Raw genomic sequence first — 27,560 nt, 5'->3', positions numbered from 1 at the left:
GTAAGATGCTCCGTGGAAGGGAGCCGAGCGGTGGGCAGTGGCCGAGTCCCCGATAAGGAGCGCCTCACATTTCCGTGGCATTCTCATTTGCTAGTGCGCTGCTGCGGCCGCACGCCTGATTGATATATGACTGCAATGGCACTTTTCCATTTGACATTCTCTCTCTCTCTCTCCCTCTCCCTCTCCCTCTCTCTCTCCCTGTGTCGCTTAAACAACAGTCCTAACTTTTGTGTGTTGCAAATATAAAAGGCAAGCCATGTGACAGAGGGACAGAAGAACAAAAGCATTTGGAAGTAACAGGACCTCTTTCTAGCTCTCAGAAAAGTCTGAGAAGAAAGGAGCCCTACGTTTCCCCCAAGGTAAGCAGGAAAAACAAACGCTGACGGCTTGCCTAGGAAATTGCTTCTTTCCAAACCGACCATTTCATCCTCCTCTCAGACAAAGAGACAACCTTTAAATACCACTTAAATTTGCATTACTTGAATTTGCATTAATCGGTAGCATGCTAGCATTGTGGGTTTTTTTTTTTTTTTTTTAAATGAACGGGTCTTTGAAGTCTGTGACAGAGCCGGGGAGCCTCTCGGAGAGGCTGCTGGAAAATCCCTTTGGGTTTGACCGAAAGAGATTTTATTTTCGAACTCTCTGCGTAGTTCGATGGAACTTTGTAATGGTTCTTATATCTGACCCGGTGAAAGGAGGCTGGGAAGGAGCATTGGGCGACATGGATTCCTGGAGCCCCAGTATCTTCCCCACCGCCCTCATCCCTGTTACAATGGGGGCACTATGAAGGCGGGCAACCCTCCGAGTTTAAAAGCGCACTGTTTACTTTTATTACTACTTCTGTATGCTGCTGATCTCCTGCCAGGGCTCCGCCGGAGTGCTTAGAATGACTTCAAACAATAGGCAACATTTATTTCTAGCTTTCTCTGTCACGCTTTGCAGGAATCCTGTTCCTTTGCACTCTCCTCCCAATGTGCAAGGACTTCGCTTTCCGTAGACGCAGTCAGGAGCGCCGGGGAGAGAGAAGGACGGGTTTACTATAGGATTTTGATTGGGCAAAAAGTCCAAGGAAATGCATGCTGTTTGCCTTGGCCTTATCGCAAAGGGTTATTTTTAGTAGTCAGCTTGTCCCTGCGGCTCGACCGATGCTACGCTGTCCGAGCGGTGACCGAGGAAGGATGCTCCCACCAGCGCAGGGACCGGGACCTGTAGGAATGACTCCTACAGACACCTGAGGAATATTCGGAGGGTTCTTTCGAGCGCTCCTGAATACAAGTTCTCTCTTTAAATGAACAATTGGGCTGTAGGAGGCCTGGGCATAACTCTTGAGGGACGGGAAGTTTGTGTACAGAATGTTAATGACTCAGAACGCGTTGTAACTGAGGCTCATTGTAATTCACGAGCCCAGATAAACCTGCGTGAAGAGTAGACTCCCTTCTCCAGTGAGATTCAGGTGCAGCAAAGGAAGCTCTCTGGCGAGATGGGAGTCCCACTCCCTTGCCCTTTGTAACTGTCAGTAATAACAGATATGGATGCTGTGAAACCGTCTCTTCGTTTCTAATATTCGTGTATTTTAATTTGCAAGGAGCTGGCTACGGCAAACTGCTCCAACATGTAACGTTAAGTACCTGGTATATTTGAAAATGTGGAGACGCCTGCAATACAGTGTCGGCTGTGGGTGTCAGCCACATACAGCGGGGACTGCAGAATGCTTCTCGAGTGTGTCCTTAGACCAAATGCAAATATCTGCCCATTTCCTTCTCGCCAGTCTGGCTTCTGAAAGTGAACTTTAGGGTCCTATTCAGTTTATGGGGAACTTGCCTGATCTTCTCTAATAACTAGCCTCCCGGGCATTGCTGAGTGGAAATGCAGCTTCTGAATGAGTTCATTTACAACTTTGGGCTATTCGCCGTTTGAGAAAGCCTGAAACGATACTATGGGTTCTATTGCTATGCAATTTTATGGTGATTTTTTTTTAACTACTGCGGTTAACAGAGCCATCAGCTGAGTCGAAACAATAGTCTTCTACTGTTATTCAGACCGTTGTATGAGAATGTCTGAACACAAAATGCAAAGTTTTGCATCATTTACTTTAAAGTACGTTTGGTTCAGGTAAAGGGACAACTGACCGAGGCCTTCTTGAGCGGCTCTGTAACCAAGCAGCTGACACCCACAGATGGAAACATGCCTGTGGCGTTTTCAATCTTAATCCGGGTTCCAGTGACACTGTCAAGGGGAAAATAAATCATTTTTCAATACATTTAACAATTTCCAACTCTTTGTTTTTCCTGGGCCCTTGAAAAACGTGAGTTTCTCAGAATCATAGCCACCAATGGTGGCTGGCAATTTCTACCAGACCTTAAGGACTCAGGATTCAAGTGCTATTATTCTTACTGGTGAATTATTCATTCCATCATTCCTTTAAGAAATTCCGCTAGTCCTGATGGATGCAAAGGTGAATGAGGCATTGTCCCATGCCTTCATTCTCAGCCTGTATGCCCTCTGCAGTTAGATTTGGGGACTGCGATGGACTTTGCCAACGGGGAAACGGGTCAATGACTTTCTTGTAACAAAGAGCTATTTCAAATATCTGCTGATACCCAGGCTTACGTGAAATGATTGTCGCTTATCAATGGGTTTTCTTTCCATTTGTGACGAAGGGGTTCCCCTGAGGCCTCTATCACCGGATCTCGGGTACACATCACTCAAAGCTGACAAGGCCCGGACCTTTCCCGCCTGGGTAGAGGAAGCCTGGAAAAAGGGCAGTTAATCCTTTCTCTGCTCCCTTGAGCACACTTTGGAGAGGATCACGTGTTGTCTCTATCAGGGATGGCTGTGAGTCACCTACTCAGCAGCTGACATCAGGGCCGCTGGATGAATCACTGAATTAAAAACATGCCCGGAGGAAGATGCTATCACTGTCTCCCACCGCTCACTAGTCCCGCCCCCAGGATCCGAACCAGTGACCTCTGGGGTCTGGCCTAAATTCAAGGGGGCCCCTGGGAAGAAGTTGCCGGAAGTCATTCCCCAAGCCTAGGTCCCAGGCAGAGCCACACGCAGTGTTCCTTTGAAATAAGGCAGTCTTGTGTTTTCTGGCTTCGGTAGGTTACTCGGGGGAGGAAAAAAAAAACAAAACAAAACACCCTGAAGACAGCATCACCAGAGTCCTTGATTTCGGTCCTTATCGGCAGATAAGCCCCCGTGGTTGGATTAAAATGCCTCTGACTCCCTGGGGTGCCTGACTCACCCTAGCCAGCCTCAGCTTCTTGGCCAGCGGCCTCTAAGGCCAGGCCACCTCTCCCCCTCCCCCCAACACCCCCCCCCTCCACCCCCAGGCTGGGCCAAGCAGGGGCAGAAGGGATGGGGAGGCAGGTGGAATGACCGAAGTGCTAAAGCAATGGAAGAGAGCTGGGCCATGTGAGGGTGGGTAAGCTCCAGGGCCCAGATCGCTGTGGCCTGCCCTGGGCTGTGATCAGCTGTCATTTCCTCTTTGTGTATGACACTGTGGAACATATTAAAATTTCTCGGGGCTGGTATGTGTGGAATTCCTCTGATGCCCCACCTCACCAACTTACCCGGACAATAAAAGCAAGGTTGTAAGCCTTTGAACAGCTGGCGGGCTATATATTTCCCCGCTTTCTTTCGCATAATCTAATTCAGAAAAGAATCCAGCTAGACTGGCAGTGCCACGTCTGGGCACTTGTTGCCTGCAAGTCCTTCCTCCGCCACCTCCTTCCCGCCTGCCCTGGAATCTTCCTGGGTGGCATGTGGCTTTTATTTTCTTTTGCTCTCCACCACTCGCACCCCGCCCCCTTTTCCCTGCGCCGGAGCTTCTGCCATTGGGAGCTTGCTCTTCTGCCCTGCCTGAGTTTCCAGACAGCCTGGGTCCGGCTCCATCGGGGGTGGGGGGGGGGATGGGGGGGGGAGAGCAGCCCCGTGAGGTCTGCTAGGATCGGGGGGCTTCTGGAGCCCTTGAGCCTGAACCCACTCGCAGAGAGGAGCAGGGCTCGGCCTGCCCCTCAGGCGGTTGAGAGCGGGGCTGGAGTGACCCCGGGCTGGCGGGGACAGGCATACCATCACAGTGACCCGGCACATCTCCTCCGGCGCAGGGCTGGGGGGTGGACAGCTATGGGAACGCCTGGATGCACTTCGGCCTACATTAAGAGAAATGTGATTATTGTCTGTTCCGGGGACAAGTGGCTTAAAACAAAGCTCCCTGGATCCTCAGGCCCCACTCCGCCCCCTTTCTCCGTCCTTCCCACAGCCGTCCCTTCCCAAGGAAAAAGAAGGACAGACAGGGTTTTTCATTTGGCTAGCACGAGCTTGACTGTCTTTTGGAAACCCAATTGGGCGAAAGGGAGAGGGAAAAAATGGATCCTAGCCGGAGCTGACCTAAAAATGCATGGGGCCGGGGAGATGGGGAGGACTTTTTCTCCCTCCCTTCCTCCCTTCCTCCCTTCCTTCCTTCCTTCCTTCCTTCCTTTTTCTCTCTCTCTCTCCTAACAGCAGAACAACCGTTTGGTTTATGAGTTGCCAATGGAAGGCACTGGACTTCTCAATTAGGCATCCCCATTTAAGAGCCTCATGCAAACCCTTCAAAGATGGGTTTAAAAGCATCCTTGAAAGATGCTGCTAATGTCTTTGGGACCAAAAGGTATCCAAGAGCAATCGACGATGCAGCTTCCTATTCCTTTTCTTTTCCTGGGGGTTTTCGTAGTCTTTTCTGAATTAGCTCAAGTTCATTAAAAGACCCAAAAGGAGAAATTTAACACAGCTGAATGAAAATGAGTCTTTTCCTGTTCGCTTGACAAGGGGTGGGGGGTGGGGGGGGGAGGAAAGAAAGAGAAGAAAGAACCCTCCTCTGCCACTTCTTGGGTTTTAATATGAATTATTCCATACAAGTCCCTAGGCTAGAGGATCTATTTAAAGACGCCTGGCAGCATGAAGGGAGAGGGTAAAAATACAACCGCTCTTTTGTCCATCAAAGGTTTTCTTTGGGAGGACATTAAGAGCATTTCTATTTTCCTGTCTGCCCCTGCCAGTGGCAACGTTCCAGCTGGTAGTACCCACTCCTCACCAGTCAGATCAGCAACCATGAACTTCTGTGTTTGATTCGGGCAGAAGACAAAGGGTGGGGAATCCTTCCGAAACCCCCAAGCGTGTGCAGCGCGACGGGAGAGGCTGGTATAGAAATGAGTGCTGGCTCGGCTGTTCAGGTTGCATGCTGCAAATCCACACACACACACACACACACACACAAACACCCCACGTTTGAGTTTCTGAGGACGATTGTGCCGATGGCTGAGAGTTACACCCCCTAGACCCATTTTCAATCGTCAGACTGTAACACCCTGGATGGGGTTCACAGTCTGGAACAACCGCTTTCTTGTTAGAAAGAGTGCTGACTCAGAAAATTCAAAGAATGGGTAACTTCAGTCGACAATATATCCCCAGTGCTTAGAATCAGGAATTCATCCAATTGGGGTCCGTTTCGCCCTCATGTCAAAATCTGCACATGAACGCTGACTGGTGGCTTTAAACTGGTTTCTAGAAGGTTTGCAGTGGATGTGTTTCTCTTTTTGTTTTTCTGCAAAAGCTAAGAATTTTTCAGACAATTTTCTCTCTTCCAAGGCCTGGCTCAAGCCCAGCTTTTCCTTTCAAACTGTGATCCAACCAATTGCAGTATCCTTTAAAAATGAAAGGGCAACAGGTTAATACATTCACAAAAGTTGATGAACTGTCAGAATGTCACAATAGCCCTAAACAGGGCGTCCCCTTCCGTCCTGCCATCAATAGGGAATAAAAGCGGGGAGGGAGCCGGGCATGGGAGAAGCAACAAAAGAGAAGGAGGAAGGATTATTTTTGATGTTCAAAATCTGCCACCCCACATTTTCAAATGGCACCATTTCAGAAAAGGAAGCTTCCTTCAGTTTCACCTACTCCCCCCCCCCCACCCCAGGAAGAGGGGTTTGAACTCTGAGGTTGCCTTCTTTACTTGGTGTTAGAAAAGGAGGTCAACTCTTCAAGTGAAAAAATATCCCCATCCTCAGCTCTCAGTGAAATGTAGGCACATACGTGCCTAAAATGGACGTGAAAAATCAAAGTCCGATTTTTTTTTTTTTTTAAAGCACAAGGCGATATTTTAGGACTTGATACATTTCTGTGATTTTTTTTTTCTTTCCTTCAAACTATGGGAAATTACTCCTTCTCGGAATTTAGATTTTTCTTTTGAGGTTGGAAATCCAAAGGCAGCAGAACGGAATTGTTCAAGGCGGACTGACAATCAAATGCCATGGCTAGCCGTAAGTGTGCGGAGTTTACGCAAAGCAAAAATATAAAGGAAAAACCCACAGCCCAATGAGTTCAGAATTCTTAGCAATATGGGAGGAAAATGTACCCCGGCGTGTTTTTATTTTCACCTTGCCCCTTTGACGGAAGTCTGCATGGATTACAAGAGGATTGAATTCGGTATTCAAATCCCACCGTTGGGCAGAAAAGGCCATTTGAATGGAGACTGGGAAGAGCGAGTTTGTCCCATTGTTTATGCCCCATTTCTAACTAAGGGCTCTACAGCTGTTAGGTGAGATCAACTACCCACCATTCCAAATCGTTGTTGCGGGTGAGGAGATTCAAACGCAGCTTTGGAAACACTTTGCTGGATACTTTGAAGAAAGGCCAACATACTCATTTGGCTCCAGGGCAAAAGGAAGCCTGTACCCTGAGCTAACAGTGGTCACCTCTCTTCTCCTAAGGCCACACCAAAGCCAGCAGTCCAGCGGCAGAGCAAGTATCGAATTGCACCGGCACTAGGGTTGGGTATCTCAAAACTCTCACCCCTCATGGGAAACCCCCTTCAGGGGAAAGAGTGGGTAAAATGTAGGCAATCTTCCCTCTCTGAAATTGGGCTATTTGCAATCGTTGAAAGAGCAGTGGCAGATTTTGAACATAAAAAAAAAAAAAAAGAAAGAAAATCCTTCTTCCTTCTCTTCTGTTGCTCTCCCTGTTTTCACGCCCTGTTGATGGAAGGATGGAAAGGGGCTCCATGTTTAGGGCGGTCGTTGATTTGTGGCACCGTGGAAAGGCCACCCCTAAGCATTTTCTGACAGCTCGTCACCATATCAGCCACAGCTTTCAGTGGAGTGGCAGATTTACAGAAATAATCCAACCCCCCCCCCCCCGAGGAAAAGACTTCAACCAGATCGTGCTTTTTGACACACACGGGTAACCAGACTTCATCACTTCCAATTTATGCAAGGTTTTGTACTCTAAAAGTCGGTTAGTTATATCAACCATTAAGAACTCAGAATGGGTCTTTTCATAGAAACTATAGAAGCCCACAGAAGCCCAGCACTGGATCCAAGAGCCATCACCAACAGGCAACTCTTTTAGACCCGAGTCCCCACCCGGGGCTTCAGGAATGTACCTCCACTAGCATAAAGGTTCTATGGATGCTTTACCACGCAGTGCCTTGCTCTTGACCGCTAGGACCTTATTCATTTTGCATCCACCAAGAAGACGACCCTTCTAACTAATCTTCCTCTTCTATCCCGAACCAGAGTATCACAGATGGCCCCACCAGGGGATGCCGATCTGGGCCTCAACCTCGGTTTAGGAATAAGGTCATTCGTAGGAAAAATGCAGGAGGGTTGAACTCAGTTTATATCTACCATGATCGGCTGCCATCAGTGTTTCTCCTCTCCCCATTTGGTGGACACTGGAAAGAAACACTGCAAATTTTAAGACGGGTCTAAGAGACATAGGGACTGGTTACATATCCTCGCCAACCACTTCTTACTATGAACAGCATATCACTAATTTATAACTATAGTTGGTACATTCAGGGACCGAGTCAATTGGTCATCTAGGGGTATTTTTATTTCAGGCCACCAATATGGTCTCATCAAAAGGGCAAATTCCTATGGCTTGACCTTCGGTTTTGCTTCAGGCCCCACGTTACGACTTGTTTGGACTTTTCTGCAATCATTAACTTCTGGAGTAAGAAAGGAACCCTTTCTTACTGTAGTATGGCTTCGGGGAAAATGAAGCCCCAAAGCACTTGCTGTACTCTGAGAAGGTAGGATAGAGTTGGAGGATGTTGGAAATGGATAAAACCCCACCAGCATCTAGAGCAGTCCGTTCATTTTGTAGATGAGAAAACTGTGTCCCGGAGAAGGCGAGGGACTTGCTCGGGATCACACAGCCAGTGAGGGGAAGGGTTTCCGGTTTCAGGGGCGCCTGGGTGGCCCAGTCAGTTGAGCGTCTGACTTTGGCTCAGGTCATGATCCTGCAGTTCGTGAGTTTGAGCCCCATGTCGGGCACGCTTCTGTCAGCACAGAGCCTGCTTGGGATCCTCTGTCCCCTTCTCTCTCTGCCCCTTCCCCACTCATGCCGTTTCTCTCTCTCTCTCTCTCTCTTTCACACACAAAAATGATCTTTTAAAAAAAATTCTAAAAATGCTCTTCTGGTTTCAGAATGCAGTGGAATAATTATCTAATATTTCTAACAAATGAGTGCAGAACACTGGGGCATGGGACACTGAACCCAGGCTGGCAGTGGGTTTGGGGAAGGAGAATTGAAAGCTGTAGGTAAGCGGGGGGTTGACTAACGAGAGGCTCCTCTGGAGGTCCCGAAAATCAGGATTTTTAAGTTTCAGTCAAGTCTCAAGGTCAAGTCCTCCCACACCAGTCCCTCCCCAGACAGTAAAACTATTTAATCCAAGGACACACACACATAGGAGGGGCCACTTGACACTTGACTCATCCTCAGAAATCACTTCTATTCCCAGTCCTTCTTTTTTGCACCCTTCGTTCCTCCGGGATCGTGATTTACTGCCTTTTTCCCACGCTGTGGTCCTCCCCCGGCGCCTTTCTTGTCCCACCACTCCTCTCTCCATCACTGCCACTGCTGCCTTTGGCCATGCGTGGCTAGGAATGCAGGTGGTGAGAACACAGAGTCCCATCCCAGACGGGAGGACTCAGGTCGACTTGCAAAGAAGTTGCCGTCTCTCTCCCAAGGTGCACCGTGGAGGCAGGCGTGGCCTCACACCCCATGCGCCCCGCCCCCCCCATCGGAGAATAGACACGGGGAGATGACAAGGGCGCGAGCCACACCCTCCCCAGTGACCTTGTGGTTGCCCAGCCTCAGTACCGCTGCCCCCGGGTCAGCCCGGGCTTGACTGCTTGGCTGCTTACTGATGTGCCGCCAGATGGGAATAATATCAAAAACCATTCGTTGAGCGCATGGCATGCTTTATAAAATCCAACATGCTGTTTACAGTTTATAAATTAAGTGCCTTGGGAAGAGGCATCTGACTTATTCTCCAAGGCATCTAGTTGACTAGATCCAATTGGAATTCTTGGAGTTCCTGAAAAGGAGTTACTTAGCATTCACACTCTCTGATTAGACCTAGAATTCTTTCTTTTTCGAAAAGCCTAGGTGTGATGCGTCCTCTCAAGGCAAGCTTTCTTCCACACTTCAGTCTTCTCGTTTTCTTTCTGGCCGTTCCTTTGAGAGAGGCTGTGTGTTCTGCCATGTTTACCCTTACTCGTGCCTGAGAGGCTTGTTTAAATTTTTTTAAATGTTTTCATTTAGTTTTGAGAGACAGGGCGAGACCATGAGTGGGGGGTGGGGGGTGGGCAGAGAGAGAGGGAGACACAGAACCCGAAGCAGGTTCCGGGCTCGAGCGGTCAGCACAGAGCCCTAAATGGGGCTCGAACTCACGAACCGCGAGATCGTGACCGGAGCCAAAGTCGGATGCTCCGCCGACTGAGCCACCCTGGCGCCAGGGTTGTTTTAAATGATAGGAAATATCAAATCATTCTGTCTGTTACACTGACGCCATTCCGAAGTCATGATGTTCTATCTGTTTAACTTAATCTTCTTAGAAATGATGCAATGCGTGTTAGATATGAATTAGATGTTAAGAGAGTTGATCCTTGTGTCCAAAAAATTACCCAGGAAACAACAGGCCAAGCCTCTTTGCTCGTAGATGCAGTGAGCTGGAAGAAGGCACCAGAATAGGCCCTATTTCCCCCCACCCCCGACCCTTAACTGTTATCTGCTAGAGCAAAAGGAGATACATCGTAGGTGCTTAACGAATGTGTGTTAAACACATATTTGTACAAAGAAGCCACAGGAGGGGCGCCTGGATGGCTCAGCCGGTTAAGCGTCCGACTTTGGCTCAGGTCACGGTCTCACGGTTCATGGGTTTGAGCCCTTCGTGGGGCTCTGTGCTGACAGCTCAGAGCCTGGAGCCTGCTTCGGATTCTGTGTCTCCCTCTCCGCCTGCCCCTCTCCCACTCGTGCTCTGTCTCTTTCTCTCTCTCTCAAAAATAAGTAAGAAGTATTTTAAAAAATTTAAAAAAGAAACGAAAAGAAAGGAGACACAGGAGGCATTACTTGCATCTATCAATACTGAAAACAGCCTCCGGGTGGGAATATGGATACCCAAGCACTGCCCTCTCTCGCCTGGCAAGCGGGGCAAGAATAAGGCCATTCTTGGCACAGGCCGCTTGTCTTAGCCTGTTGCCGGAATAACTTGCGTGAAACCAGCAGTCCGGCCTCTGCCAGGCAGAAGGTCAGCCCAAGAGTGAGCTGATCTGTGGACACAACACCATCTCTCACCCAGGAGGCTGGGCCCGCTGTAAGCTCTGCTATATTATTTCCCCGAGGATGACAGGTGGGGAAATCTGGGCACCAGTTGTTCTTTTCCACTGGTATCGTTTGGAGGGTAGCTCCAAAGTCGGGCACGCGGGCCTACGTGCCTCTCCTGCCGGCAGAGGCTCTACATCGGAGGGATGAGAATGTGGGCTCTGTACGTCGGCCAAGTCCGTGTCTCAGAGACCGTACCCAGCGCACGGGGCGGCCCTGGAGCTCCTGAGTTCAGCAAGAGAGTCGCTTTCTCATTCAATCCATCGCTGGCCAGGCCGAGGTTCTCAGTCTCGATGGGCAGCATTTGATTTTTGATGCTATGTGGCTGAAAGAAAGAAAGAAAGAAAGCAAATTGGAATTAACTTAACTTTGGGAAAAGTGACAGGAGCTCCTTCAAGACAGACATCAATTGCCGCTAAGCCGCCGTAAATCAGGGCTCTCGGGTGATGTGAATTTCCCTCATTTTCGTGTTCCTCTTCGTGAATGCTTCCCCTGGCCCTGTGCGCTTCTCCCCTATGCACCTGCCACCAACACGGCGTTAGGACAACTTGATTTAACATCGCTCTTTGTTTCAGCGTGAGGTTTACTTCTTCTTCCACACGACGGTGGCGGTTCATTCGATTTGAGCACTTCAGGCAAAAATCCCAATGTTAAGTTGCAAGAATCTGACCTTTATATTTTGAGAGCTCCGTGAGTTCTGTGGCATATGTACATTGCTGCTTGGATTCTTGTTTCGGAGTTTAACATGAAAACTGAACAAAAAGTACCATGCTTTGTGAGTGTGTGGAAATGAAAAATGTATTTCTTATCAGCAGTAAAGCAACATTTTCCCTGTCATGCTTTTATACTTTATTACCACTTCTGGGTTCAGCTTATCTTCAACGAGAAAATCAGATAATAAAGTTACATTTTGTGTGACATTAACTATCTCTTTGCCGTTCTACGCTTCCCAGCATTCGTTGGCAAAATACTTTTGCAAAAAGTATCTTTACCTTTTAGGAAAAAAAAAAAAAATTCAACTGTGCTTGCAATTCAGGATGTTGCTACTAGGTGGCAGTAGTGCTTAAGAACCAAATGATCCACCAGGAACAATGTTTGACTAAGAAACGAGACTAGCCCTTACGCGGCTCAGTCGGTTGAGCAGCTGAGCGTCCCACTCTTGATTTCGGCTCAGGTAGTGATCCCGGGGTCCTGGGATGGAGCCCTGTATCAGGTTCCATGCTGAGCCTGCTTGAGATTCTCTCTCTCTCTCCTTCTGCCCCCTCCCCCACTGGTGGTCTCTCTCTCTCTCTCAAATTAAAAAAAAAAAAATTAAAAAAGAGACTAACACGTCTTCCAATATTTATAAGAGATAAAAATATAATACGAAAATACTCAAACTGGCACGAATCGTAAGCATCCATTAACTTAATTGCTATTTTTAAGCCAATTTTAAAAGACAAAGTGTAATTTTTTTGAATGAAATTTTGGATGGGCAATACATTCACAAGTTCGGAAATGCACAAAGAAAATAGATGTCTGTATACAGCGAAAAGCCTTCCTCCCATGCCTATCCTCCCGCTGTCGCAAATAGCTCATCGTAGAGCTTCTTGACTACCCTGCCAGAGCGACTCTGTGCCAATATAAATGAACACAAATATATGTTCTTATCACACACAAATTAGTAGAGTCACTGCATCCTTCTTTATACAGTTGCATAGTATTCCATTGTGTGAATGCTGTATAATATATTTAGCCAGTCCCTTGGTGGTGGGTATTTTGTGCAGTGTCCAACTTTATGCCATGACAACCAATGTTGGAGTGAATAGCCATATATATGCTTGTGTGATCTCACACGGAGGGCAATTCTCAGAAATGGACTAGCTGGGTCTCGACATTCACATATATAGGGTCTTGTCATTGGATGTCGTTTGCTTGTGTGTTTTTGTTTTGTTTGTTTCTTTGTTTTGTTTGCCATCAAGCTATGGGTTTTTCTTTCATTTTGCTTTGTTCATTTAACCATCCCTGCCGGCCATCGGCTCTGAAGAGAAGTGGCTGGAAGTGGGGAGGGAGGGCCAGGACCAGAATGTCTGCCTTTCCCTTCACCCCTTCACCGCCGATTCCTGGGGGGAAATACCTGTAGGGCTGGAGCGGTAAAAGGAGAAATCTATAAATTCCTTTTCTGAGACTAATTAAGGCTTCAAAGAGACAGCTAACCACTTGGGATAATATAGTCATATTGAAACTCAGGAAATGGTCAGTAATGCTGCAGCTTCTGAACGTTGAACCCTAGAAAGCTCTGGCTCTTTGAGGTGAAATCTTGGTGAGTTTCAGTGTGATGTGCAGCCAAAAAGAAAACAAAACAAAACAAAATGCTCTTTGTCATTCTTTGCCAGTTTGGAGCTTTAGGCTCAGGTTTGACCAATTTTTTAAAAATAAAAAAATTGGGGGGCGGGGCGCCTGGGTGACTCAGTTGGTTGAGCGACCGACTTTAGATCAGGTCACAATCTCACGGTTCATGAGTTCGAGCCCCGCGTCGGGCTCTGTGCCGACGGCTCGGAGCCTGGAGCCTGCTTCGGATTCTGTGCCTCCCTCTTTCTCTGCCCCTCCCTCACTTGCACTCTGTTTCTCTCTGTCTCTCAAAAATAAATAAACATTAAAACATTTTTTTAAAATAAATAAATAAATAAAAATAAATTTTTTAAAGCTTATTTATTTATTTCGAGAGAGGCAGGGACAGCGCTAGTGGGGAGGGGCAGAGAGAGAGGAAGACAGAGAATCCCAAGGAAGCTCTGTGCTGCCAGCGCAGGGCTTGAACTCACAAAACCGCCAGATCATGACCTGAGCCAAAACCAAGAGTGGGACGCTTAACCGACTGAGCCACCCAGGCGCCCCAGGTTGACCAGTTTTCATGAGATGTTGCCATTAGCAAGCTCATAAAAGAAAGTGATGCAAAGTTGTGTGAAGATATGGTCTTACCTTTAGGACTGTCTTCTACATTTGGAGACGGTGGTGACTGAATCCGTGCGTATCAGGCGGGGCCGTTTTAGAACAAGAGGGGACTGTAGGCGCCATCTTTTCCAACTCTCCTACCCTACAGATGGGGAAACTGAGGCCAGACCAGTTGAAAAGCCCTGTGCAAGGTCTCCCAGCTAATCGATGGCAGTGCTCCAGCTCAGGTGGGTCTCCTCATTACTGGTCCCTGCCCGTCCTGCCATTTATAGGATTTCCCAGAAACACTCGCGATGAGATTATGCCATCACCAGGGATGCCGTTCTCTGAAACGGCCCTGTGTCACATACACTTTTCAGCCTGGGATCCCCCGCCCCCCCACTCACAAGAGAGCTAACTGAAGCTAAGTGGGTCTGGGGCCATTCTATTGGAGCAAAACGAATTGACTTACGGGGACTTGAACTTCTTATCTGGATCTTATCGTTACTTTGCCCTGTTTATTTGGACTGGCCATAAGTAGGAAGTTAAAAAAAATGTTGTACCATGAACAAAATAATCAAACTCTTATCTGAAATACCTTTTGAAAGTTTGTCTGAAGCTTTTATTATCATGTTCCTTTTGTTTGGGATGCAACGACAGGTCCCCCTAGTTTTCCTAAAAGTTTGCAAATATTTTTGATGCTCTGTCATCTGGTGGGATAAAAAGCACCCATGTTGGCCATGTGGAGGGGGGCTAGTGAGGTGAAATGAGGAGATCTCAGGACCTCAGTCCCTTGCCCAAGAAGTACATAGTTAAAAGAACAAAGCAGATTTTGGGGCGCCTGGGTGGCTCAGTCGGTTAAGCCTCCGGCTCGGGCTCAGGTCATGATCTCGCGGTTTGTGAGCTCGAGCCCCGCGTCAGACTCTGTGCTGACAGCTCGGAGCCCGGAGCCTGCTTCACATTCTGTGTCTCCCTCTCTCTCTGCCCCTCCCCTGCTCGTGCTCTGTCTCTCTCTGTTTCTCAATAATAAACAAACCTTAAAGAAATATATATATTAAAAAAAAAAAGCACAAAGCAAATTCCAGGACAACTGGTATACCCTGATCCCATCGTAATGGTAAGCGTTTGCTCTGACGACCACTTACTTTGTCACATTATACCAGGTGCTCAGGCTACAGAGGCTCTGCGGAAACGTGTGACTCTTTGGCAAATAACGCGGGTGTCGCTTTAACCACACTGGGGGCCGGCGCGCATAATGTGTATTTCAGATGCACTTTGTCATTGATGCTGGGTGGCACGGGGCTTCAAACGAAAACAGGATGGGCCCAGAGCACAGAAGGGGAAAACTAGGTGGGTGGACTAGGAAATGAAAACTGAGCTGCTTTCCCCTGGGACGCGGCCTGTGTTCATTCGGGCTGGCCTGCCTCCTTTCTAGTCCTGTGCGCTTGACGTGGCCACCAGAGCTCACTGAGAAGCTGGATAGACCCTCCCGCCCCCACCAGCCAGGGATGGGGATGGGACCACCCGTATTCAGTTACGCTGGGGCCAGAACCACATGTTTCATCTTGACCGTGAGTTCAAACTATCCTTGCTCCTAGAAACGTGGGGCTCCGGCAACTGAAATCAACATGTGCTTTCCTGAAACCATTGCGTCCACCTCCCAATGGCTATAAATACGTAGCACAAGCTATGGGGCGGGAGCTGGTAGGATGAAGGACAGCCCGTGCTAATGGCACTCTGGAAACCGATACTCTTTCCTCAAAACGACATGGAAAAATTCTACTCAATACCTCCTGGGCTCCATTCGTTTTTCTGGGTAAATGTTTCCGGGGAAAACCATTTCTGTTTTCATTCCAGCTGTGCGGCAGATACCGTGAGGGTGGATCGCAAGTGGAAAGAGTGAGACCCGACTCCGACACACAAAGGACAATGACAACCAGAAAGCTCCGGCCAGATCGTGCCCTTTGCTGGGAAGGAACTGGATCCTAGGGGGCGAAGGCATTGCCAATCTTTAGTCCTCTGCCTCCCTCTGCTGTTCCTTCTGAGAAGTTTTCCTTACAACAATGAGAAATCATGCACTCGCTGCATCTTTTTCTATGCTCTCCCTGCTGGCGCTGATGGGAGATACAGACAGCAAAACGGACAGCTCGTTCATGATCGACTCGGACCCTCTGCGCTGCATGAGGCACCACTATGTTGATTCTATCAGTCACCCGTTGTACAAGTGTAGCTCAAAGGTAAGACGAAGGGCTCGGTGAAGGTGGTGCGACTTCCCAGAGTCGGGAGAGGAGCCGTATTCCTTTGTCAGGGGCTGCAGAACCATGATCGTAGTCCAAACCTGAGCTAGATGGCTGGCCCACGGGGCTTGCGGGAGAATCGTGCTTTTCCTGCTTTTCGGGTTTCCCAGCATGCTTTGGACCTTTGTCAGTAAAGCCGCCTAATTGACCATGTGCACACCCAGGCAGCTTCTCTCCTTTCAGGCTGCTCAAAGTCCATAGGAAAGGCCGGAAGGTTCTCCCAAGGAAATTGTTGCTAAGCACGGGGGAGAGAGGTGTGTTTCGTCCCTGGCTGTGAAATTCACGAGCAGTAATGTTCTTTATCGACAAAGAAAAGTAGAGTAGAGGCGCCTGGGTGGCTCAGTCGGTTAAGCATCTGACTCTTGATCTCGGCTCAGGTCATGTTCTCACGGTTCATGGGTTCGATCCCGCATCGGGCTCCGCGCTGACAGCGCGGAGCCTGCTTGGGATGCTCCCTCTCACTCTCTTTCTGCCCCTCCCCTGTTCTCTCTCTCTCTTTCAAAATAAATAAACTTTAAAAAAGTGGAATCTACAGGTTATCAAAACTCCTTCTACTTTCACTGGCAATAAAGAGGAAACAGAGGCAAGAAATGTGGTTGAGCAGCAAATCGTACTTCTCAGGGGGACTCTTCAAAGCCATGCCTGATGACACAGCTGGTCACCGGCCTCGTGGCCCAAACCTTTCTCCACCTGCCACGTTTACGTTACGATGATTTCGAAAGATAAGTGGCAGTTTGATCATTTATCACTCTTACGTGGATTATCCAAACATTCTTGTCTGGAGTAGGTTGTATGCTCATTTGTGGAGGCATCCTGTGCGGGTAACGTCTCAGTGTTGGGACGAAGCGTGAGAAGGAGTACCATGCTTCAAAGGCCACCGACAGTGGCCGGCCACCTGGACCACCCAGAAGGGAGGCACATAGTAGCGAAGAACAGACTCAGACTGAAAAATGTCACGACCGTCACTGCCCCCAGTCACATGAATGAAATGTGCCCACATTTGGTAAATAGGAATCCTTTTAGCCCAACCTCAGAGATTTTCACTGCAGTCCTGAGACCAAAACCGCTTAAGCATTCTCATATGGCAAGTATTTTTTAAATTACCAGTATAATTAAGAAGTTTGGGTAATATCAACCACGAGAATTAAGACCATATAAGTTAATGTCCCTACCCTCCATTTAAGAACATTATGACTTCTGTCTGCCTTTAAAATTTCCATCACTTCTCTGATTACACCTCGATGATAATGGCTTGTTTTAGTTTGGGGGAATCAGAATTTGAGTTAAATCATTTTACCCATTATATTAATAAGATCTAGGACTGTGGGAAAAATAGAGAGCCTTTCCACTTAAAAACTTTCTGGCTCTCATTTGTAGTTATAGAACTAAAAAAAAAAAAAAGGAGTAAACAGATAAACTTACATTTTTGCAAGATTGCAATCCCTTCTTAGGGGGGAAAAAAAACTAAAGCAAATTGAGGGAAAAAAGTCGGGACATGTTTTTACAACTGTGATTGCTCAAAGACTGTGGGCCTCAGCAATTATTAGCTTCTCCTCCACTAGTATTTGAAAGAAGAGATGCCGTGAACTTGAGCCCCACACACTCACGGTGCTGCAGCACGATTCCCAGACACAAACTTTGGCCCACCTTTGTTCACGTCTGTTTCTTCCAGAATGCCACGATAAATAGTACAAACTTGTGATAGTAGCAGAAATGTTTGTAGTTCTGTGGGAACAATCTGTTTCCAAACATCCCAAACTATGTCAGATATAGCAATATTTTTATGTAAATGGTGCTCGTAATTATAAACCTTTCTTTCTCGGCCTTAAAATATGCCTGGCAGAATCTGAACCACCCAGACCTTTTCTGGATTAGATTTGCTCTATGTGTCCAGGAACAAAAACTGGTTTTCATTTTTATTTTATTTTATTTTATTTTATTTTATTTTATTTTATTCTTTTGGTTTTCATTTTTAAATATTCTATAATTCTTGACTCTCACAGACTCAGGCTGGTCTTCTTTCTAACGGGTCTCGTTAACGAAACTGTTCGTCTTGACAGACTCGGGATAAAACCTTTAGCCTGTGTCTAGAAAACAGGCACCAAGGGTTTTTACAGTGGAGGAGACCAGGCTAGATCTTTCCTCTCTGTGAAAAGCTTCCCTCCACATGCTGTTCAAAGACTGTTATTTACTAGACACATGTCTACCGTTGGCCTGTTGCTTGTTAATACTTCCTGACTTACACTTATCCCACTGTCTGGCCTTGGGAAGACAGGTGAACGGGAGAGTGCGAGCCAGGCTTAGGGGAGGGAGAGCATCTCATAATATATGATCTAATCACTGTCAGCAAACCCATGTTCGAAGGCATTACCGATCCCATTTTACCGGTAGGGAAAACTGAAACCCTAAAAAAGTACTCAGGGGCGCCTGGGTGGCTCAGTCGGTTACGCGTCCGACTTCGACTCAGGTCATGATCTCACGGTTCGTGGGTTTGAGCCCCGTGTCGGGCTCTGTGCAGACAGCTCGGAGCCTGGAGCCTGCTTCCGATTCTGTGTCTCCCTTGCTCTCTGCCCCTCCCCTGCTCTCTCTCCTTCTCTCAAAAATCAAATTAAAAAAAAAACTAAAAAGTGTAAAAACGTATTCAGCATAGATTCCTCGTTTAGTCCAAGAGTGAAAGTGCCTGTTTCAGATCATTTCTTTTGACCACTGGGATCTTCATGTTGGAAAATTGCAAGTAGAATGGAGAAGGCACTTTTTAAAAAAAATTTTTTTTAACGCTTATTTATTTTTGAGACAGAGAGAGACAGAGCATGAACAGGGGAGGGTCCGAGAGAGAGGGAGACACAGAATCTGAAACAGGCTCCAGGCTCCGAGCTGTCAGCACAGAGCCCGACGCGGGGCTCGAACTCACGGACCGCGAGATCGTGACCTGAGCTGAAGTCGGATGCTTAATCGACTGAGCCACCCAGGCGCCCCTGGAGAAGCCACTATTTCGAAGTCCAGGCTCAGCTTCGGATCCACGGGAGATAGTGATTTCTACTCAGCAATGTTTCTAGAAAATAGGAAGAATAGTGGGAGTCTTCCATGAGCCTATCTGATCCCCCTTGCCCTGAGTTCCAGAGGCCTGGCGCCCATCGCCTAGCAGTTCAGGAAAGGGCCGTGATGGAGTCCGGCAGAGAAGACTGGCCACCGTGGTCCACCAGGGAGGTCAGTGTGGCCACAGATTAAGATGTGCCTGCTAGCTTTTGGGGGTGACACTTCCTAGGACTGGGTACAAAGGATCCTTCCTGGGAGTGGCAGGTTCACTGACAGTCTTCCCTGACATTCTGAGTGCGTAAAGGCTCTAGAGCGAACAGGCAGAAGGTCAGTGGTTAGTGGAATCTTGAAGGGAGCTGAGGCGTCTCAGACTTTGAAGTGAGAGGGAGCCGGTTTCCTATTCCAGATCCACAGTGCGCCCAATGGGTGACTTTGGGAGAAGTGAAGTAGTTCTTGGGTGCCTCGACTTGTTCCCACATAAACTGGAGCCAATGCCGCCTATCTGAAGGTGGGGTACGAATGGGCATGGGTGATGATGTTTGCCGAGCACGCGGCACGGTGTCGGGCATATCATAGACGTTAAGAAACGATGTTATGATCTTGATGATGAAGTTATGCACCGGACAGGTGTTCAGACTCACTTTTCTATTTCAGTCACTACTAAGACCTCAATAACGGTTGGGATCTCGGATAGCCTTAAAGGATTAGGAAAACGAACCTCATTGGGGTTCTGGTTTAGCACGGAAACCTGGCGGGGGTGGGGAGAGCGTGCCGAAAAGCAATGTAAGCGTAAGCCATCACGCTGGCTGCTAAGAGTGGGGATAAAAGCAGAAGAGAGGCAGATCCCGCTGTCTGACCTCCCTTCCCAGGTGAGTGGGGGGGGGGGGGGGGGGGGGGGCGGGGCCGGTTCTAGATTCGAGCCAGGGAGGGGTTTTCAGGAACCGAAGCTGGAAGGCAAGCTGGTAGGGGAGGCCTGTGAAGTCGGAGCTGGGAGATGGTGGCCCCGCAGGGACATGGGACCAGGGCAGATGGCTGTCTGAACTCAAGGCCCACAGGCCCAGCGGCCGAGGAGAAGGACAGTTCAGGGGATAAAGCCTGGGAAAATTCCCAGAGGTCAAGGGGCCTGGCAGGCCAAGGGTTACGCCTTGGGATTCGGAGGGAGCTGTTAGGATCTCTCTCCCGGTGCGGCCCAGGAAGCTCATACTGTGGTAGAAGACATAGGGAGAGTCCGGAATATTGAACTTATAACACAATCACACAATCAACTCTTGGAGAGATAGGACTTCTTTTTTTTTTCTTATTTTGTATTTTTAAAAAAAAATTTTTTTTCAACGTTTATTTATTTTTGGGACAGAGAGAGACAGAGCATGAACGGGGGAGGGGCAGAGAGAGAGGGAGACACAGAATCGGAAACAGGCTCCAGGCTCTGAGCCATCAGCCCAGAGCCCGACGCGGGGCTCGAACTCCCGGACCGCGAGATCGTGACCTGGCTGAAGTCGGACGCTTAACCGACTGCGCCACCCAGGCGCCCCCTTATTTTGTATTTTTAATGTCTATTATTATTTGTGTGTGTGTGTGTGTGTGTGTGAGAGAGAGAGAGAGAGAGAGAGAGAGAGAGAATGAGCGGGGGAGGGGCAGAGAGAGAGGGAGACACAGAATCAGAAGCGGGTTCCAGGCTCTGAGCTGTCAGCACAGAGCCCGTCGCAGGGCTCGAACTCACAGACCGTGAGATCATGACCTGAGCCGAAGTCGGACACTTAACCGACTGAGCCACCCAGACGCCCCAGGACTTGTTTTGGGGTTTTTTGTTTTTTTTTTTTTTTTTTAAGGAATGATTTTATCCTGAATGCCCACTACGTACAGGCACCGTGGCCGGTACTGGAGGCACAAAAATCAGGGGAAAAAGAAGACAGCATTTTTTACAGTCGTAATGCTTTTAAGTAAATGGGGTATAGAGGGAAGGGCAATGCTCTGTGTGCAAAGGTTTCACAACTGTTTCAGCTGTGACCAGAGTGAAGGCGACCAGATCCCATCATTCCCCATGGTGCTTCATTCCTCTGGTTGCAATTTTGCTGACACCCTCAGCCGGGCACGGACCCTTTGGGGGTTGACTTGGGTGCCTGGAGATGAGCTGAATAGTCATTTATTGAGGGTGCCCGGGAGGGCAGAAATGGGTCTCCATGAGGTGCCAGGGGATAAGGGGTATGTCGTGTTCACTGCTGAGAAAAAAGGCAAAAAAAGAAAAAGAAAAAAAATAGTTTCTCACTTAACTGAGGCAAAATAGCCAAAATCCGGTTTTAGCATAGGATGTTTTGTGTGCAAAGTCTTTTTTTTTTTTTAAGTTTATTTAGTTATTGAGAGAGAGAGAGGGCAGGATAGGGGCAGAGAGAGAGGAGAGAGAGAATCCCAAGCAGGAGCTGCACTGTCGGTACAAAACCCGATGCAGGGCTCGAACTCACGAACTGTGAGACCTGATCAGGACCTGAGCCAAGATCGAGAGTCGGATGCTTAACCGACTGAGCCACCCAGGCGCCCCATCTGTGGGCAAAGTATTTATTCTGCGTCTTTATTCTGAAACCGATGAAGACACCTCGTCAGTCATGGCCTGAGCCAGGAATTCACAGGGGTTCCACGTGACAGACGAGGAAAGTGGCTTTGGCAACGGTAAGAATCTTTCAACAAGGAGCGATGAAAACCATCTGTGGTTGGGTTTTCTCTCACTCAGAAGATAGGTGTATACAGCAGGAGAGGACCCAACTGCCCAAGACGTACGGGCAAGTCTCCGGGTGCAATCCTTGGTCGCGACCCAGGAATCACAGCAGGCTGTAATCCTCACGATGTAGCCTGAACTTGCCCATGACCACCTGGAGCAACTCGCTGAGGTTGACAGAGGGTTGACAGGCTGACTGTCACGGTTAGGACGGAGGGCTCAGCAATGAAGCTGTCTCTGTTCAGCATTCTGACCCTCCGTTATACAGCTATGTGATTTCAGGCCAGTGACTTATCCTCTGCCTTTTCAGTGCTTCATTTGTAAAATGGGGAAGGCTTAGCTTTTGAGATGGCTGTTAAGAATGAGATTGCACATGACGGGCTTGGCACAGAGCCTGGAGCCTGCTAAATGTTCAATACGTGTTATATATCGTCATCATTACTGTTCTGTTATTATTACCCGAGGGCCTTGCATTCCCCTTAGCCCCAGCCCACGGAAATCAGATGACAACAGGAAGGAGCCCACAGCTCTGTTGGTATTAGAAGGAGCTGGCCACATCCAGCGGGAGCCAAGTGACTCTAAGGTTGGGGGGCTCCCAAGGGACCGCTGGAGAAGTCGCCTAGCTTCCCAGAATCAGGCCACTTGACTGGGGAACATAAGACAGCAAACATTAAACTGGACCCAAAGCAGATAATGTGTGTCTGTCACCCTCCTGAGCTGTGAGACGTCAACAGAAGGTCAATGAGCACCAACCAACTGTTGAAGCTTCTCCTTTAATGGTGGAGCCCCGTGCGGGCTCGCTGGCAAAACGAGGTCGTTTCCTGATTTCGCAAAGGAGTCGTGTGGATGCCCTTTGTTAGGAGCAGTTGAGTGCACAGTGAAGAGTCTTCCCGTGTTAGTAAGACACGGCCAAGTCCCCCAGGCATGAGGGGGGTGCGTCTGACCCGCAAACTGGATTTTGGCGGGTGAACTGATGTTTGAAGGTGGTGAAGGTTTGTTGAACCGAAGGGTGAGTGGGTTAAGGAGTTAGACACTGTGTGGTGTGGTACCATGCAAGGAATTTCTGGGAGTCCCCAGAAGTCCCCCAATCGCTGGACGATGGAACCGGGGGAGGGTCTCGGTAGCAGAGGGGATATTATTTAGGAGGGCACTTTCACCATTCAGCTCCGCGTAAGCTCGGAGTTGGTGATGCTATCTCCCAAGAAGTTCATAAGAAAAAGGGCAGACTCCTATGCTTTTGATCGGGTTAGGGCTCCCAGAATCAGGTCAAAGTAGATGAGAGAAGGGTGGGAGCTGGCTTATGCTTCAGGGAAACATTTTGCTATGATTTAGACCAGGGGGGGTTGGTTTTGGACAGACCCGGGTTTGATTCCAGCTCTTTCACCAGATATGTGAGTTTGGGCAAGTTACTTAAACTCTCTAAAGCCTCGGTTTCCTCATCTATAATAATACTACAGATAATAATCGTACCCCAGCAGGGGAATGTTATGAGGAGTAAATGAGATTGTAAGTGTTGTAAGCACTCAGTAAATGTTAGCTGCCATTATTATTATTGGCTAAATGACTGCTATCTAGTGGCCCATCTAGTGTGGAACCTGTCAGACTCTCCCACTTTCTACTCAAAGCGTGGACGTTCAGCAGTACCGACATCAACCAGAATCCGGCGAGAAACGCAGGCTCTCCGGCCTCGGCCGGAACTACTCAGCCACAATCTACGTTTTAGCAAGATCCCCAGCTGATTGACATGCCCATTATAGTTTGAGAAGCTTTGGCCTGGAAGAGGTGAGAAGATCCTCGTGAAAGCCATAAAACAGGCAAGGCACAGCCGAGAGCGAGCCTGGAAAAGCAGACATTTATCCCTTCCATCCCGTAATGACACTCGTTTCTCGATCTTCCCTTCCAAGCTCCCGGCTGTACCCCTCCAACGCACATTCACAAAACAAAGCTAGCCTTTTATAGCATTTCCAGCGTTGTGATGGGATCTATATACTGGAAATCTCCCAGAGGGGAGATTTGCACGTGTGTGTCGAGACCATCAAGGGCCCCGATAATTCTTTCATAGTGTCTTCTTCTTCGAGGAGAGGGCATCTGAACGTGGCAATGGAGGATAGTCGGGATTTCATTAAGCAGAACTAGGAGGAAAGGGCATTCCTGAGAGACGAAAGACACAAGCGAAGGCAAGAGGCAGGGAAATTCAGGGCGGTTCCCTGAACTCCTAACTGATTAGGCTTGATCAGAACAGGGAGTGGGTGATGACAATGAGAACAGTTTTTTTTTTTAATTTTATTTATTTATTTATTTTTTTTTTTTTTTTCCAACGTTTATTTATTTTTGGGACAGAGAGAGACAGAGGATGAACGGGGGAGGGGCAGAGAGAGAGGGAGACACAGAATCGGAAACAGGCTCCAGGCTCTGAGCCATCAGCCCAGAGCCCGACGCGGGGCTCGAACTCACGGACGGCGAGATCGTGACCTGGCTGAAGTCGGACGCTTAACCGACTGCGCCACCCAGGCGCCCCATAATGAGAACAGTTTTAAGTAAGACTGGAAAGATGTGACATCCGGGTCACGGAGGATCTTAATACCCTTTCAGGATCTGGGGTTTTATCCTGAAGGCTGGAGGCAGCCACCGAATGCGTTTATGGCACATGTCTGTGCGTTCTCCTTGCGCAAAAATCCAGCTGCGGAGAGAGGGGGATCCATTGGAGGTGGTCTCGGGGTCTTTTCAGCGCTGGAGTTCTTGTATTTCAGAAAGAGCCAAAGGTGGAGCTTGAGACCCTTGAACACGTTTAGTGCAATCACGGTCAGGTTAGTGCTTCTACCAATGGCCCAACGTTGCTGACTTGGTCGTTTTATGGACAGTGTTAATTGCATGGTCATCCAAGGTCTACATTCAGTTCACCGGCATTTGCATCATTCGGGTATGATGCACCGCCATGTCCGTGCCCCTTTGAATTAAATCTGTGGACACGGATTCACTACATTCATCTGGACTGAAATTGGACCTCTGAAGACTTCCGTCTGGGGAGGTGATCTCTGAATATTGCTTAATCTGCCTAGGAGATGACCCGCATTAGAGATGAGCACATTTAGAAGACCTTGGAATCCCTCTCATTAGGGGGATGGGGTGGGCACCAGAGACTGGCCCGTGTGCTGCTGATTTATGGCATAATCTCTCAAAACCTATTTCGGGTCCTGTCTGTTTTGCCTACCAACGGACAGGCAGGATGGCACCAACGCTTTCATAAAACCAAGACGGTTTATAGCTGCCATTTCCTCTCTGCCCCTGCGATCTTTCAGAGAAAATAAATCAATAGGTCCTACCCCCCACTTCACCAAGCCCAGCTGGTCGCTTCCTAGCAACTCGTATCCTCTTGCGGGATTCATCCGAGCATCTTCTTCGATAATGGGGCTGATCGTCTATAGTTACCAGAAGTCATCTTGGATTCCTTTGAGAAAGATGAGCAGGCCATGTCTTTCTTTTAATTCTTTTCTCTTTGATGCTTATTTATTTTTGAGAGAGAAAGAGCGAATGTGCATGAGTGGGGGAGGGGCAGAGAGAGAGGGACAGAGAAAATCCTAAGCAGGTTCCCCACTGTCAGCTCAGAGCCCGATGCGGGTTTCAAACTCACAAACCATGAGATCGTGACCTGGGCCAAGATCAAGAGTCAGATGCTTAACAGACCGACACCCCCCCCCCCCAGTGCCCCTTCTTTTTTAATTCTTAGTGAATCAAGCTCCCCACCCTACCCTACCCATGTCTGCCACTGCCAGGATCCCGGGATTTATGTACGGGAGACATAAATGAGCTCACTCCATCCCCGTGAGCTGGATGCTTGTGTCCATCGTTCGGAGCATAACCTTGGTAGTTTGCATCGGACTCTTAAAGGAGACTCTTTACTAAAGCCAGGTGAAGAGCCACTAGAGAGAACACACAGCCTCTGTTACTTCAGCCCAACCTTTATTGTCACCCTAACCTGCCTTTGGAAATGGAGATGGTCAGAATGGTAATTTGCCACAAATGACTCTGAGATTGGGTTGTGCAACTCTCAGGCTCTTTCGGCGTATATGAGCCCAGAAGTGTGATTCCGGGGCCCCAAACGTATGCTGTTTCTGTTTCATTCTCTTGTTTCAAAACATATATTTTTTAAATGTTTACTTATTTTTGAGAGAGAGAGAGACAGAGTGCGAGTGGGGGAGGAACAGAGAGAGAGAGGGAGACACAGAATCTGAATCTGAAACAGGCTCCAGGCTCTGAGCTGTCGGCACAGAGCCCGACGCGGGGCTCGAACTCACGAACCGTGAGATCATGACCCGAGCCGGAGTCGGACGCTCAACCGACTGAGCCACCCAGGCACCCCTCGCCCGGTGATTCTAATGTGCAAGCGGGGCTGGGAGCCGCTGGTGTCATCCAGCGGGAATTGGCCAAGGGTGTTAGGATGCTGCGGGACCCGGCTGAGGTTTTGGCACCCCCCACAGGGTAACCGTTTCCCTTCTCTCCCCAGATGGTGCTTCTGGCCAGGTGCGAGGGGCACTGCAGCCAGGCGTCACGCTCGGAGCCCCTGGTGTCCTTCAGCACTGTCCTCAAGCAGCCCTTCCGCTCCTCCTGTCACTGCTGCCGGCCCCAGACCTCCAAGCTAAAAGCACTGCGGCTGCGCTGCTCCGGGGGCATGAGGCTCACAGCCACCTACCGGTACATCCTCTCCTGTCACTGCGAGGAGTGCGGCTCCTGAGACCGGCCGCTCAGCGGCTTCTGGACGGGACATCCTCCTCCCTCGCCGAGACAGATCATCCAGCCAGGGAGAAGGACTGGCAAGAAAAGAGTTAAGGAGGAAAACACCCCCAAAAGATGCAGCAATTCCCACGGGGTTCTGCATATTCTAGTAATAAAGACTCTCCATGCTTGTTGACAGAGAGACGAGAGAGAGAGAGAGAGAGAGAGAGAGAGAGAGAGAGAGAGAGATGCTCTGGGAACTTGGTTTCCATCCCCGTCTCCTTTCCCTGGTACAATTTCTTTCGGTTCCTTTTCAGATTCAGGCATCCCCCCCACCCCCCCCTCCCCCTGCCTTGGCACTGAATGCCGTTTGGGTCTCCAACAATTCAGCGTCAGTCGGGAACGTGGGCCCCCGTGCAAGCGTGGGTCAGGCCGTCACTTGTTGGGTGCGCGTTGGGGGCGCATTCGCCTCGGAAAGCAGGAAAGCGCAACCCTTTCCGCGATCCCGCCTGGCTCTCTTTCGCTCCGGTCTTTATCTTGCCATTTGGTCTCAGGTCGCCACCCCTGCTCAAGGTTACCCATTTCAAATTGCAGGCACCGAGCATGTGGATGTGCGTAGCCAGGCTCACTCGCAGCGGGCTAACCAACATTAAAATAGCTAACAAACGGATGCTGGAACTCCCGAGAGCGGTAATTATTGTTCCGAAATAACTCCTGGGAAGTAAAGGTGGCCTAAGGAATTCGTCACCCGAAGGCTCTTGCAGATAAATTACGGTAGAATTTTGAAAGGGAGCAGACTCTTAAAGACCTGCACAAATACGGATCCTGCACTGACTTTGAAAAAGGCATACACGTACTAGTGGCATGGAGAACATACTATACTCATGCATGCAAATTAGACAACTCAAGTATGAATCTATTTGTGGGTGTGCTATAGTTTTAGCCATGTTGCGGACATCATTCTCAACCATCCACTTGTCCGTGTGAAGCTTGCTGCCCCGAAGGCAGCCTGACTCATCCTCGGAACATTTGGCTCAAATATATTTTGGTCCTTGAGACTCAAAATTTGAGTTATTCCCATGTTGTGAAATAAAAAGACAGTATCTTCAAGATTTTGACCGTGTTAGTGTTTTTTTCCTACTAAATATCCTACTATAATGCATGCCCGATGGTGTGTGTGTGTGTGTGTGTGGCAGGAGGTCCAGAAAAAGAGAAAGATAGGGTTCTAGAATGCACGGTGAGAA

General features: G+C 48.6%; 1 protein-coding gene across 1 annotated transcript; it reads left to right on the top strand.

Annotated features, from left to right (window-relative positions):
* On the top strand, nt 1-27,420 carry LOC115507779 (norrin cystine knot growth factor NDP). The gene is made up of 3 exons (XM_030306262.2): nt 1-359; nt 15,418-15,797; nt 26,108-27,420. Exons 2-3 carry the CDS (start codon nt 15,624-15,626, stop codon nt 26,333-26,335), a joined length of 402 nt encoding a protein of 133 aa, XP_030162122.1. The 5' UTR covers nt 1-359; nt 15,418-15,623; the 3' UTR covers nt 26,336-27,420.
* The last annotated feature ends 140 nt before the right edge of the window (nt 27,421-27,560 follow it).

The sequence above is a fragment of the Lynx canadensis genome, chromosome X (assembly GCF_007474595.2).
Source record: "Lynx canadensis isolate LIC74 chromosome X, mLynCan4.pri.v2, whole genome shotgun sequence".
Classification (NCBI taxonomy): domain Eukaryota; kingdom Metazoa; phylum Chordata; class Mammalia; order Carnivora; family Felidae; genus Lynx; species Lynx canadensis.
The sequence above is the reverse complement of the archived record's forward strand: the minus strand, read 5'-3'. Positions and strand labels throughout refer to the sequence as shown.